The sequence below is a fragment of the Molossus molossus genome, unplaced genomic scaffold (assembly GCF_014108415.1).
Source record: "Molossus molossus isolate mMolMol1 unplaced genomic scaffold, mMolMol1.p scaffold_m16_p_1, whole genome shotgun sequence".
NCBI lineage: Eukaryota > Metazoa > Chordata > Mammalia > Chiroptera > Molossidae > Molossus > Molossus molossus.
In genome coordinates this window covers 77,694,113-77,710,346 of record NW_023425344.1, presented here as the reverse complement: position 1 = coordinate 77,710,346, position 16,234 = coordinate 77,694,113, and the positions used below count along the sequence as shown (strand labels likewise).

General features: G+C 40.7%; 1 protein-coding gene across 1 annotated transcript in view; it reads right to left on the bottom strand.

Moving 5' to 3' along the window:
* The window catches only part of LOC118626106 (alcohol dehydrogenase E chain), a 55,116-nt gene extending 42,343 nt beyond the window's left edge, over positions 1–12,773 (bottom strand). Inside the window, exon 1 of the mRNA XM_036255441.1 lies at positions 12,702–12,773. Coding sequence (XP_036111334.1) covers positions 12,702–12,719 — 18 coding nt within the window. The 5' untranslated portion in view covers positions 12,720–12,773. The remainder of the gene's footprint in view (positions 1–12,701) is intronic.
* Positions 12,774–16,234: the final 3,461 nt, after the last annotated feature.

Here is a 16,234-nt window from a genome sequence, read left to right as displayed (position 1 = left end):
ACAACCAACAGCTGCCTCACTCTCAGGAAATCCTCTTACACTGAGCACCTGAGGGAGTTTTTCAGGCAACTCAGAAACCAAGGGTCTGCAGGTGACCTATACTAATAGCCTCTAGGCAAAAAAAAGCTAGAGGATAACTACCATTCCCTGGGCATGCAACACTAACCAGAAAAGCTAAGACGTGACGGTGGTATTTAAAGTGGGTCCTCCCTGGCACATCCAAACCCAGGAGAGGGAGCCACAAACAGCAGAACACCAACACCCACTGGGAAAATTTGGCAGACTCCAAAGCCCACTGTGATAGCCAAAATGGTGAAAAACAGAAACAAAAGCCAAATGAAAGAACAAGAGACATCTATGGAAGATGAGATAAATGAGGCGCAGTTAAGCAAGTTAACAGAACTAGAATTTAGAGCCATGATGTTGTGAAGCGCAACAGCATGTGTAAGGACATGAGCACCATGAGTAAAGACATAGAAATGTTGAAAATAAACCAGTTGGAAATGAAAAACCAACAGGAAGAAATGAAGAATGACATATCAGAAATGAAAAACACATTGAAAGGTCTAAAAAGAAGAGTAGGGGAAGCTGAGGACAGGATCAGTGAATTAGAAGACAGGCTATAAGAAATCAACCAATCAGAAAACAAAAAGGAAAAAACGATTAAAAAACAGGAAGACAGCTTAAGAGAACTGTGGGACAACTGGAAACGGAATAATATTCGCATCATAGGAGTCCCTGAAGAAGAAGAAAGTAAGCGAGGGTTAGAGAATATATTCAAAGAAATAGTGACAGAAAACTTCCAAAATTTGATGAAGGAAGAAGGCATTCAAGTTCAAGAAGCACAGAGAGCCCCAAGTAAGAAGAACCCAAACAGGCCCACACCAAGACACATAGTAATCGAACTGCCAAAAATTAAAGACAAAGAGAGAATCCTAAAAGCAGCAAGAGATAAGCAACAGCTTACCTACAAAGGAAACCCCATAAGGCTCTCAGCTGACTTCTCACAAGAAACACTACAGGCTAGAAGGGAATGGCATGAAGTAATCAAGGTCATGAAAAACAAGGATCTGAATCCAAGACTACTCTACCCAGCAAGGCTAACATTCAAAATAGAAGGTCAAATAAAGAGCTTCCCAGACAAAAAAAGGCTAAGGGAATACATTAGCACCAAAGCAGCACTGCAAGAAATGTTAAAAGGACTGCTGTAATTACCAGGAGTAATGGGAAGAAAAATAGAACCACACTAAACAAAAATGGCAATAAATAAGTACATATCAATAATCACCTTAAATGTAAATGGACCGAATGCTCCCATAAAAAGACACAGAGTAGCTGATTGAATAAGAAAGCATGACTCATCTATATGTTGTTTACAAGAGACCCACCTCACAACAAAAGACTCACATAGATTGAAAGTGAAGGGATGGAAAAAAATCTTTCAAGCAAACGGAAAAGAAAAAAAAGCTGGGGTAGCAATACTTATATCTGATAAAATAGATTTCAGAATGAAGTCCATAATTAGAGACAAAGAAGGCCACTACGTAATATTGAAAGGATCTATCCAACAGGAAGATATAACCTTGATAAACATGTATGCACCCAATATAGGAGCACTAAAATATATTTAAAAACTTCTGGAGGACTTCAAAGTAGAAATCAATAGCAATACAATCATAGCAGGGGACTTCAACACCCCGCTCACATCACTGGATAGATCCTCTAGACAAAAAATTAGCAAGGAAACAGAGACTCTAAATGAAGCACTAGACCAAATGGATTTAATAGATATCTACCAAGAACTACACCCCAAAACTACAGAATTCACATTCTTCTCAAGTGCACATGGGACATTCTCAACGATAGACCACATATTAGGGCACAAACTAAGTCTCTACAAGTTCAAGAAGATTGAAATCATATCAAGCATCTTCTCAGATCACAATGGCATGAAACTAGAAATCAATTCCAAGAAGAACATACAAAGACACTTGAACACATGGAAGCTAAATAGCATGATATTAAACAATGAATGGGTTCCCGAGGAGACCAAGGAAGAAATTAAAAACTTCCTGGAAACCAATGAATACAAACACACAACAACACAAAATCTATAGGATGCAGCGAAATCAGTTCTGAGAGGGAAGTTCATAGCACTACAGGTCTACCTAAAAAAAGAAGAAAAATCTCTCATAGACTATCTAACCTCACAACTTAAAGAACTAGAGAGCAAACAAAATGAAAACCCCAGAGCAAGTAGAAGGAAGGAAATAGTAAGGATCAGAGCAGAAATAAATGACATAGAGACCAAAAAAAACAATTCAAAGGATCAATAAAACAAAGAGCTGGTTTTTCGAAAAGATAAACAAAATTGATGGACCCTTAGCTAGACTCACCAAGAAACAAAGAGAGAGAACCCAAATACACAAAATCAGAAATGAAAGAGGAGAGATAACAACTGACACCACAGAAATACAAAAGATCATTAACAACTACTATGAACAATTATATGGCAACAAATTCGACAATCTAAGCAAAATTGACAAATTTCTAGAAACACATAGTCTCCCAAAACTGGATCAGGAAGAGATAGAAAACTTGAACAGACCAATAATAACTAAGGAAATTGAAGATGTAATCAAGACTCTCCCAGCAAACAAAAGCCCAGGCCCGGGTGGCTTCATGGGGATGTTTTACCAAACATTCAAAGAATTAAAACCCATTCTCCTCAAACTATTTCAAAAAATTCAAGAAGGAAGACTTCCAAACTCATTTTATGAAGCCAGCATCATTCTAATTCCAAAACCAGAAAAATACACTACAGAGAAAGAAAACTACAGGCCAATATCCCTGATGAACAAAGATGCCAAAATCCTGAACAAAATACTAGCAAATCGGATCCAGCAATACACCAAAAAAATTATCCACCATGACCAATTGGGATTCATCCCAGGGATGCAAGGCTGGTACAATATTCGCAAATCCATAAATGTGATACACCACATAAATAAAATGAAGAATAAAAACCACATGATAATATCAATAGATGCTGAAAAAGCCTTCGACAAAATCCAGCATCCATTTCTGATAAAAACGCTCAGCAGTGTGGGAATAGAGGGATCATATCTAGAAATAATAAAGGCTATATATGAAAGACCTACAGCCAACATCATATTCAATGGGCAAAAACTAAAACATGTCCCTTAAGAAGAGGAACAAGGCAAGGATGCCCACTTTTGCCACTCCTATTTAACGTAGTACTGGAAGTCTTAGCCACAGCAATCAGACAGCAAGAAAAAATAAAAGGGATCCAAATTGGAAAGGAGGAAGTGAAATTGTCATTATTTGCAGATGACATGATACTGTACATAGAAAACCCCAAAGACTCCACCAAAAGTTTACTAGACTTAATAAATGAATTTGGCAAAGTATCAGGATACAAAATTAACGTCAAGAAATCGATGGCATTCTTATACACCAATGATGAACTCACAGAAAAAGAAACTAAGAAAACAATCCCATTTACCATTGTGGCAAAAAAATTAAGATACCTAGGAATAAACTTAACCAAAGAAATAAAGGACCTATTCGCAGAAAACTACAGGTCATTGAAAAAAGAAATAGAGGAAGATATAAAAAAGTGGAAGAACATACCCTGTTCATGGATTGGGAGAATTAACATCATTAAAATGTCCATATTACCCAAAGCAATATATAGATTCAATGCAATCCCCATCAAAATACCAACGGCATGCTCCACAGAATTAGAACAATTATTTCAAAAGTTCATATGGAACCAGAAAAGGCCTCGAATAGCCACAGCAATCTTGAAAAGGAAGAACAAAGTTGGAGGGATCACAATACCAGATTTCAGGTTATACTACAAAGCCACTATAATCAAAACAGCCTGGTACTGGCACAAGAACAGGCATATAGACCAGTGGAACAGAACAGAGAACCCAGAAATGGACCCAAGGCAATATGCTCAATTAATATTTGACAAAGGTGGCAAAAGCATACAGTGGAGTAAGGACAGCCTCTTTAATAAATGGTGCTGGGAAAATTGGACAGCTACTTGCAAAAAAATGAAACTAGGCCATCAACTTACACCCTACACTAGAATAAACTCAAAATGGATAAAAGACTTAAATGTAACTCATGAATCCATAAAAATCCTAGAAAAGACTGTAGGCAACAAAATTTCAGATATCATACGTAGCAAAATTTTTACTGACACATCACCTAAGGCAATAGAAACAAAGGAGAAAATGAACACATGGGACTACATCAAACTCAAAAGCTTCTGCACAGTGAAAGATACAATCATCAAAACGGAAAGGCTACCCACTGTATGGGAGAGCATAATTGCCAATGATATATCAGATAAGGGGTTAATTTCCAATACATATAGAGTGCTCATACAACTCCACAAGAGGAAGACAAATAACCCATTTAAAAATGGGCAGAGGAACTAAATAGACACCTCTCCAAACAGGACATACAAATGGCTAAGAAACATATGAAGAAATGCTCATCATCACTAATCATCAGAGAGATGCAAATTAAAACAACAATGAGGTATCACCTCACACCTGTCAGAATGGCTGCCATCAACAAATCATCAAACAACAAGTGTTGGTGAGGGTGTGGAGAAAACGGAACTCTAGTACACTGCTGGTGGGAATGCAGACTGGTGCAGCCCCTATGGCAAACAATATGGTCTCACCTCAAAAAATTAAAAATTGAACTTCCATTTGACCCAGTGATCCCACTTCTAGGAATATACCTTAAGAAGCCTAAAACACCAATCAGAAAGAATATATGTACCTCCATGTTCATAGCAGCACTATTTACAATAGCTAAGATCTGGAAACAGCCCAAGTGTCTATCAGTAGATGAATGGATAAAAAAGCTGTGGTACATATACACAATGGAGTACTACGCAGCTGTGAGAAAGAAAGATCTCTTATCCTTTGAGACTACATGGAGGGACCTTGAAAGTATCATCCTAAGAGAAACAAGCCAAACAGAGAAAGACAAGTTTCATATGATCTCACTTATTTGTGGTATATAATGAACATAACAGTCTGAGGAATGGGGTAGTCCCAGAGACGCGGAAGCGGGGTACAGACTGACAATCCCCTAAAGAGGGGGGTGGTGAGGGAGAGATAAACCACAGAACTTATATGCATGTATGCATGAACAGTGGACGTGGACAACAATCTGGGGTAAGGGCAGGGAGGGGAAAGGGGGGAATCAGTGGGGCAAAAAGGAGGAACATCTGTAACAAAAATTAATTAATAAAAAAATAAATAAATTTTTTTTTAAAAAAAGCCCAATGAAAGAACAAGAGACCTCCACCGAAGATGAGATAAATGTGGAGCAGTTAAGCAAGGTAACAGAGCTAGAATTCAGAGCCGTGATCTTGAGGAAGCTCAACAGCATGAGTAAGGACATCAACACCATGAGTAAAGACATAGAAATGTTGAAAATCGACCACTTGGAAATTAAAAACCACCAAGAAGAAATCAAGAATGACATATCAGAAATAAAGAACACATTGGAGGGTCTAAACAGCAGAATAGAAGAAGCTGAGGACCGGATCAGTGAATTAGAAGACAGGGTAGAAAAAATCAACCAATCAGAAAACCAAAAGGGAAAAAACAATTAAAAAACAGGAAGACAGCTTAAGAGAACTGTGGAACATCTGGAAACGTAATAATATTTGCATCATAGGAGTCCCTGAAGATGAAGAAAATGAGCAAGGGTTAGAGAGTATATTCAAAGAAATAGTGACAAACACTTCCCTAACTTGGTGAAGGAAGAAGGCATTCAAGTTCATGAATCACAGAGAGCCCCAAGTAAGAAGAACCCAAACAAGCCCACACCAAGACACATAGTAATTAAAATGCTAAAAATTAAAGACAAAGAGAGAATCATATAAGCAGCAAGAATAAGCAACTGGTTACCTACAAAGGAACCCCATAAGGCTATCAGCTGACTTCTCAAAAGAAACACTACAGGCCGAAGGGAGTGGCATGAAGTAATTACAGTCATGAAAAACAAGAATCTGAATCCAAGACTACTCTATCCAGCAAGGCTATCATTCAAAATAGAAGGTCAAATAAAGAGCTTCCCAGACAAAAAAAAAAAAAAAAGGCTAAGAGAATACATTAGCACCAAACCAGCACTGCAAGAAATGTTAAAAGGACTGCTGTAATTAGTAGAAGAAATAGGAAGAAAAATATAACCACACTAAACAAAAATGGCAATAAATATGTACATATCAATAATCACCTTAAATGTAAATGGACTGAATGCTCTGATGAAAAGACACAGAGTAGCTGACTGAATTAAAAAGCATGACTCACATATATGTTGTTTGCCAGAGACCCACCTCACAACAAAAGACTCACATAGGTTGAAAGTGAAGGGATGAAAAAAAATCTTCCAAGCAAATGGAAAGGAAAAAAAAGCTGGGGTAGCAATACTCATATCTGATAAAGTTTATTTCAAAATGAAGGCCATAACTACAGACAAAGAAGGCCTCTATATAATATTGAAAGGATCTATCCAACAGGAAGATATAACCTTAATAAACATATATGCACCCGATATAGGAGCACCAACATATATTAAAAATCTTTTGACAGATTTCAAAGGAGAAAGCAACAGCAATACAATCGTAGCAGGGGACATCAACACTCCGCTGACACCACTGGATAGATTCTCTAGACAAAAAATTAGCAAGGAAACAGAGACTCTAAATGAACCACTAGACCAAGTGGATTTAATAGATATCTACAGAGAACTACACGCCAAAACTACAGAATTCACATTCTTCTCAAGTGCACATGGGACATTCTCAAAGATAGACCACATGTTAGGGCACAAACTAAGTCTCTACAAGTTCAAGAAGATTGAAATCATATCAAGCATCTTCTCAGATCACAATGGCATGAAACTAGAAATCAATTGCAAGAAGAACATACAAAGACATTTGAACACATGGAAGCTAAATAGCATGTTATTAAACAATGAATGGGTTCCCGAGGAGACCAAGGAAGAAATTAAAAACTTCCTGGAAACCAATGAATACAAACACACAACAACACAAAATCTATGGGATGCAGCGAAATCAGTTCTGAGAGGGAAGTTCATAGCACTACAGGCCTACCTCAAGAAACAAGAAAAATTTCTAGTAGACTATCTAACCTCACAACTTATAGAACTAGAAAGCAAACAAGAAGAAAACCCCAGAGCAAGTAGAAGAAAGGAAATAGTAAAGATCAGAGTAGAAATAAATGGCATAGAGACCAAAAAAACAATTCAAAGGATCAATAAAACAAAGAGCTGGTTTTTCGAAAAGATAAACAAAATTGATGGACCCTTAGCTAGACTCACCAAGAAACAAAGAGAGAGAACCCAAATACACAAAATCAGAAATGAAAGAGGAGAAGTAACAACTAACACCACAGAAATATAAAGGATTGGTAAATACCATGAACAATTATATGGCAACAAATTTGACAATCTAAGCAAAATTGACAAATTTCTAGAAACACATAGTCTCCCAAAACTGGACCAGAAAGAGATAGAAAACTTGAACAGACCAATAATAACTAAGGAAATTGAGGATGTAATCAAGACTCTCCCAGCAAACAAAAGCCCAGGCCCGGGTGGCTTCATGGGGATGTTTTACCAAACATTCAAAGAATTAAAACCCATTCTCCTCAAACTATTTCAAAAAATTCAAGAAGGAAGACTTCCAAACTCATTTTATGAAGCCAGCATCATTCTAATTCCAAAACCAGAAAAATACACTACAGAGAAAGAAAACTACAGGCCAATATCCCTGATGAACAAAGATGCCAAAATCCTGAACAAAATACTAGCAAATCGGATCCAGCAATACATCAAAAAAAGTATTCACCATGATCAAGTGGGATTTATACCAGGCATGCAAGGCTGGTACAATATTTGCATATCAATAAATGTGATACATTCTAATTTGCCGAGGATAATTTTAATTGAAAATAGAATTGTAATCCTTGGAGATCATGTTGTGTGCACCCACGTTTGATATATGATTGATCCATGGTCACATGAGAAGCAGGGCTAGACTAGATCCAAGCTACAGCCTTTCCAGCCTTTTGCTTTTTTTTTTCTCTTGTAGTCACATAATATTTCACTCAATTAGATTCTTTTTTTTTTTTAATCCTCACCCGAGGACAATTTTTTTGCATTTATCTTCAGAGAGAGCAGGAGGGAGAGAATGGGAAAAAGAGAGAGAAACATCGATGTGAGAGAGACACATCGACTGGTTGCCACCCACATGACCAACAACCCCAACCAGGGTGGGGACAAACTGCAACCAAGATACATGCCCTTAGCGGGAAGGGAACCTGGGACTCTCTGGTCTGCAAGCCAATGCTTTGACCACTGAGCCAAACCGGCCAGGGCTCAATTAGATTCTTGTACTACATTTCAAATGAACAAACTGTCATCTTTGTATCACTTATCCACAAGGGTAAATTTATGCAATAGAAAATGCTGCTGATTTTTCTGCAAGAATTTAAGCTAGTATTTAAGTGCTATATAATTATGTAGCAATAGGGAAGAAGTTAGACAATGAGCAAGGAAGAGATGACGGGAACCACAAACATCATGAAGTATAGATATAGAATGAGTTCCTGGATGACTCAATCTGGGAATTTGCATCTCTGTATTCCTTTTTTGCACCTTAGCCCAGTTTTTGCATGTCATTGGGTCCTCAATGCTTAAAGCAAAATATGACAAAAGTAAACATTTTGATGTACACAGTGCTTAATCAGATTTCTAAGGAAAGCATGGAGACATCCAATCCTATTACTCCTGCCCTCCCACATACCATACTCACACTCAGAGACATGCAAAGGACGTAAGGAGGAAAATTCAAGTTAATAAATATATTGTGTAGTAGTTGCTCTCCTCAGTTATAAAAAGGTGTTGGGTTTTATTTTTGTTTTTGTTTTTGTTTTTTGTCAATAAAAATAATGAGCCCTGGCTGGTTTGGCTCAGCAGTTGGAGTGTCCTACTGCAGACCAAAGAGTTGAGGGTTCAATTCTGGTCAAGGGCACATACTTCGGTTGCGGTTCGGTCCCCGGCCCTGGTAGGGTCATTCGGAGGCAACCAGTTGATATGTCTCTTTCACATCAATGTTTCTCTCTCTCTCTCCTTCCTCCTCCCACTCTATCCGAAGATAAATGGAAAAATACTTCAGGTGAGGATTAAAAAGAAAAATGAAATATAATTCTATTTTAAGTATATAATAACTTTTATTTAATGAGAACACACGGTATGCTAGAAGGGGTGGCAAAATGAGCAATTCATGTATGTCAGCACTGTTGGTAAATAATTTGTAGCACACATGAAGATACTTGAGAATGTTTTTCCTTATAGACGGTCATATTTTATTTTTGGGCAACTTTATTGAGATATCTTTGACATATAAAAATCAAATCTATTTCAAGACTATAATTTGATGTTATATGTATTACCACAAACAAGCTAAATAACCCATCCATCATCTCTACAGAGTTACAAGGGTGTGTGTGGTATGCATGTGGGTGTGCATGTGTGTTGAGAAGATTTAAATCTATCCTTTTAGAAAATCTCAAGTGTTCAATGAAATATTGTTAACTCTCATCACCAGGCTGTACATTACATCTCCAGAACTCATTCATCTTGCATAACCAAAACTTTGTACCCTACATAAGAGTATATTGACCTTAGACAGAGAGCAGACTGGTGGATGCCAAAGCGGGGCGCGGGGGTGTTGGGAAACTGGATGAAAGAGGTGAAGGGATTAAGAAGTACAGATCGGTAGTTACAAAACAGTCAGAGGGCGGTCTAGTACGGCATAGGGAATATCGTCAGTAATGCTGGATGACTGTGCAGTGCCAGGTGGGGGCTGGCGGTGCCGGGGGGAGGGGAACACGTTATAAGGCATGTGATTGGCCACTGTGCTGTACACTCAAAACCAATGGAATAATGCTGAAGGTAGACTGTAGTTGAAGAAAAAAAGAAACATTAGAATTGCTGATATATCAAGCATCCAGCCAAGTACAAGACAATGACAATGGTCACCTCATTTCACTGACAGAGTGCTTCACTCTTTAATTGCTCTATAAAGTTCAGCTTTTGGAGTTTATCAATATCAGTTTCACTTATGAATTAAAGAGCTATTTAGAGTTTTATAAAAGGAGTACCGTGACCTTTCACCCTATAATTTCATTTTTAAAATCTACCTTAAAAACAGTGAACTCAGCCCTGGCTGTTTGGCTCAGCGGTTAGAGCGTTGGACCATGGACCGAGGGGTTTGATTCTGGTCAAGGGCATGTGCCTTGGCTGTGGTTCATCCCTGCGGGAGGCAGCAAATTGATATGTCCCTCTCTTATCAGTGCTTCTCTCTCACACGCTCACTCTCTCTCTCTCCCTCCCACTCTATCTGGAAATAGAAAAAAAAAATCTTAAATGGTAAACTCAGAAAAAAGTAATATATATTAGAGGTTATTATAGTACTACTTATAAAGAGGAATATGTAACCAATATGTGTAAACCAACATGCAGGCAATACTGAAAAACTTGTTGAATAAATTGTGATAAATCTAGAAATTAGAGTTAGAAATTCACAACATGTTTCCAAATTTAAGTAGGAAAAATAGGATAAAATATTTATAAATAGTGTGAGTACAACTAAAATATGGGTGAAAATGTGAGGAAGAACGTACAAACAAAAACGAAGCTGGCCTGGCCGGAGTGGCTCAGTGGGTTGGCATCGCCCTGTGCACTGAGTGGTTGCTAATCTGATTCCTGGTCAGGGCACAAGCCCAGGTTTCGGGCTCCATCCCCAGTAGGGGGCCTGAAGGAGGAGGCCGATCCATGTTTCCTTCTCACATTGATGTTTCTCTCTCTCTTTCTTCATTCCCTGTCTCTAAAAATCAATAAAAACACCTTTTTTAAAAAATGAAGTCAATGGTAGTCTTTAGGATGTAAGACTATGGTTGATTTTTTATCCTGTTTCCCTATTATTCTAATTTTCCAGGATGATTATTATTATAGATTGGACTGTGTTGCCCAACATTCATAGGTTGAAATCCTGACCCCCAGAATCTTGGAATATCTCTGTACTTGGAAAGAGTCTTTTAATAGGTAATTAAGTTAAAATGAGGTTATTAGGGTGGGCCTTAACCCAATCTGACTGGTGTCTACATAGGGACACAGACGTGCAGAAAGAAGACCATGTAAATACAGAAAGCTGGTCATTTACAGGACAAGGGAGAGGCCCTCAGAGGAAACAACCTGGCTGACACCTTGATCTCAGACTTCCAGCAGGCAGAACTGAGAAAATAAATTTCTGCTGTTTAAGCCACCCGGTCTGTGGTGCTCTGCTATGGCAGCCCTAGCAAACTAAATATTCAGTATAAAAGGGGAAAAAGTAATCCTCAATGTACGGGGAGCCCCTGCTCTGATGAGCTGCACTGAGACACTGGGGTAACAGGGGATGTGCATATAACCCTATGCAAACCACACTAGTACATAACCATATCTATCAACATTTCACAGCTTGTATGCTGTATCTTAAATTATACACTGTATTACTAATTATAATTAGAAACTGCCACCTTGAGCCTACTGAGTTCCTCAGCACTGGAAATGTTCTAACAACGGCTACATAGCTACTTTATAGAGGCAGTATAACTAGAACTGAGCACCTGTTGGTTGGATGGAGTTACAGATTTTAAAACTACCTTCCCACCATAAAATTCATTAGAGTTGCTAGCCTCTATAGTGCAAAATTAATTCCCCCACTAAGGTAGTTTTGCTGGGTTCCTGACTCAAACTAGAATGCTTTCATTCTACTTCTGTCCAATCCCAGGGACAAAGATTTCTAGTTCTCACAGCATATGGCCTCCGCACATTGCCCAGACTATAAACCTCACAGTAGGCTAAAGGCCAAGTTGTTTAAATAAAATCCAAAATGGATAAATAAAACAAAAGCACCCAACACTCTAAACAACCATCTACCATTCAAAGCAAGGAACTATACTGACCAATTTGCAAATGGAAAAAAAATGCCAAAGCTCTTTCTAAAGTTACAGACTGAACATACTTTACTACAGTGTATTCTTGTTTTTAAACTTATATTTTGATGAAAACTACATCCTTAGAAAAATCTTCAAAGCCTGATAACTTGTTGTCTACTTTGCTTTCCAGAATTAACATTTCCCATAGGTAACAGCAGGAAAATCTTTTCCCAACAGCTGGGAACCATCCCTGGTCTCCCATTGACCCAGAACGGAATGCAACACATTTAAATGAGACTGAAAATTCTCTTTATGGAAACATTTTGCTGCCCAGAGCAAATGCCTAACTATCCTGAAATTAAGTTATTAGTAATGTCAGTGTAAAGCACAATATAAACAGTATAAACCTTTTCTCCATTTCCCATCGATGTCTTACCAAAAAACCCTTCCATATACTGTTTTATCTTGTTTTCATTAGCAGGCTGATACACCCTCCCCAGTGTCTCTTTCCCAGGCATTTAATTCCTCAAGAAACATCCCCAAGTAGTCAATTACTTTTAGGTATTCAAAGTTCTAAAAATCAACCCACATTATTAGATCAAGATCATGAGGATACAGAAGAGTTCTGCTTACTTTTCCAGCAGTGCCCATCCTGTCTTTTCCTGGTTCTGTAGTTCAGTAAACAGAGACTGTTTTTCACTGATGTTTAGCTCACCCTGTGGTAACTAACAGTATCTTGTATCCTCAGATAAATAGTCTAGCTCAAAAGGTCCGCCTTCAGCAATATGACTCAGAGCCTCCGAGACCTTGCAATGGTCCATGAGCTCCACCCTTTGCAAAACAAGTCATAAAAATAAACACAGCAACTTATGATCAACCCAACAGTAGAGATCTAACAAAGACAGAATAATCAAACCTACTGAAAAGGGCTGAAAGCATTCTTATCTGCCTTACAATGGGGGGTATAGAAACAGGTCAGGTTAGTTGAGTTCCAGACAACCCACTGAAAACACACTATGTGCTTCGTCGGCTGCTCTGGTCGGCACAGCCGGGCGCAGGGATGAGCATGCATGTTTGCATGTGCACTCTACTGCGTTCTGCAAAAGCCTGATGTAGTTTGTGGAAAACCTATCATTAAACACAAATGGCCATAGGGCCAAGGACATGTAATCAAATTAGAATAGAAGGTACAGGTTGGAAAAGGAGGGTTGGGAGTACATAGAACATTGATGTGGACGGTTCCTAGGTGTTTGGAGGGTAGAAAGAAAAGTCAATCTTGTTGCCCCTGCACATGGACAGATTACAGTCTGAACCCAAATCACCGTTAGACACAAAAGGGTCTCATGTGTTTGTAGTCTGCGCACAGTGCAGGGCAGACGGCACACTGAACTGCATGCGGCCTGCAGCCTGGCTCTCAGAGGCCAAAGGCCTTTCACTTACCTGGGCAAGTGCTTAACTCTTCAGAAGTGGCTGTTTAACCACTTCACACCACTGTGCCTTCATATGAGATGCAATGACACTGGGATCTCCGGACTCACTGACTGTTGATAGGAGAGTGTCCACGGCGGATTGCATTAGTTATAACACCGGGGGCACCCCGGCTCACCACCTCCAAGTGAATTCAGTCTGCACACGGGGGATTTTACTCTTGTGGACCAAAAGGGCAGGAGGTTTTCTAAGTCTTCAGAAAAAGCTGTTCAGACTGTGAAGTATTTTTCAGATAAAAACTATGAACAAAATTTTATTTTGTAAAACTGATATGGCTTTACCACAGAGATCTCTCCTGGTGTATAGTAAGTATTGCAGTTCTCATTTAAAATGTATTTGTGCCCAATTCAGAATCAGCAACTAGAATAAGTAAATCTCACCCTGTAGTCAAATTTTAAAAATAATAATTTCTTGATTGATTTTAGAGAGAAGGAAGGGAGAGGGAGAGAGAGACAGAAATATTGATGAGACCAAACATCGATTGGCCGCCTCCTGCATGCCCCCCACTGGGGATTGGGCCCACAACCTGGCATGTGCCCTGACCGGGAACCGAACTGGTGACCTCTTGGTGCATGGGTCAGCTGCTGAGCCACACTGGCTGGGTCACCCCACAGCCATATTCAATCCACCAGGTAAAGGCGCCACCAGTCGGTGAGGCCTGAGTGTGAGCCATTGTTTTAGCTGCAAACACTGAAGAAACCAGGCCCGTCTTGCAGGGATCATCAGACAAAGTGAGCAGGTGTGGACAAAACAGGTCATCTGAGTCTCCACCTGCAAAACAAAGAAACCCAACTTTATCTCAGCAGAGAAAAGTCATTTACTTATGAACAAAGGCAAAGGAGCACCAAGGTGGGGGGTGCCGGCACAGAGATACCCATTCGGTCAGCTCCCGCCTAAGGCCTTGGCACAACCTCATAGGACATTGATCTAAAAACAAAATTTTACCCAAAATACTGTTATTGAGTGAGGTTTATATCTCTACAACCTTTATGGTCCTAATCCCTTCTCCAGGAGAACAGTTTGGATGGTAAAATGTCAAAAGCTTCCACGTGGGAGGTAACTTATTACAAAAAACGTTGAGCTGAAAAATCTCAGTCATGTTGGGTGGTAAAGCTCATCAGCCCTAATTTTAGGTTTGGAGAAGTCGCCAGCTGTGACCTTTCCTCGGAGCTTCTGTGAAATCCTGGGGCCACGTCTCTCAGGCTCCTGAGTCTCCTAACTGCTGTGGGCCTGGAGCCGCTCCAGAGGTTTCCACGAGCCTCCAAAGAAACTGCGAACCTCAAAGGACCCGTGGACTCTACTGCTCAGGACAGAAGACACCAGGCAGGGCCCTGAGCAGGTGCTGCAGGAGCAGGGCTTCGGAGCTGGGTGCCCCTGGTGCAGGACCAGGAGCCTTGCTGGAATACGCTGGCCTCAGCCGCCACACTCGTAAACTGGGAATGACAATCCACACGCGGCTCATCCGTCCCGGGCTCAGTGGTGAGGATCATAAACCACTGCCTGGACTGCCTGGACCAGGTCAGCAGTAAATAGGATTTTATTAACTTGGTTCCCATTGGTCACCAAAGGTTTGGATTTTTAAAACATTTCAAATGTAACCCCTTGGAACAACATGACCTGGCGTCCAGGCTCAGAAAGAATGTCTTGCAGAAACCAACTGTGCGTCCCAGAAGCTCCAGAATTTCCAGAGAGCTCGGGGCTAAGAATCTCCTGCACCTGGAGGTGCCACCAAACCTACAGGTGGCGTCAAGGGGGCAGAACTGCTCCTCATGTGTTCTGCGCAGGACTGAGAGGGTTCCCGGGATGCAGGACAGTCGGTGCTAAACCCAAGAGGGTCCGGGGCAAATGGGATTGTCACCCTCGGAACACTCTGTGTCACTTCAAGTCTGTGAGTGTGTGTGGTCCATGGGGTCATGTCTGCTCCCAGTGTCAGCCCTCCTCTCTCACAGGCCTGGTCCTTCACCCTCCAGTGACAGCCTTCTGGCAGGGACACCAAGCAGGACTCAGATCACTCCAGTCTCAGGATGACAGCAGGGAAGAGAACCGGTCACTGCAGTCAGAAGAACCAGGTGAAGTATCAGCTCCAGCTGTGACAGGGCAGTGCTTGTGGCAACACCCTGAATGCCCTGACCTTCGGGAGGAGAGGGGATCACACCGACTTCGAGGCTGGCCGAGGGCCCCAGTGAGGTGATGGTGCGGAAGTGCTCATCAGCTGTCAAACACTCAGAACACGAAAATTACAAGAAGCCATATCTCCAAGACTGAGTGAGGAAGGGAAGGGCCTTTGTGTGCACAGGGAAAAGGACCTTAGCTTATTGCTGAATCATTCTCAACCACAGAAGTAGTTATGCAATTATAATACTGAACAGTACACACCTGCTAGTCATCCGGAATCGCCAGAACGCTACCAACCTTCGCTCTGCCTTAGCCAACGCCACACACTCAGGGTGAGGCTTATCCTGGCCATTGTTACTGAAGTTTTGTCTCCAACACTGCGGCCCAGGTGGCTGCAAGCTGGAACCCATGCTTTGATGCCGGAGCTCCACCCGGCCCTGTGAGGACGGCCTTGCTGGAGAGCAGGGTGCGGCTTTCGGCAGCTCTGCCCTGGCAGGGGACAGGGGCTGATCCCTCCCAGGCACGCTGCCACCCTGCCAGCTCCCAGCACCGCCGTGTGAGGC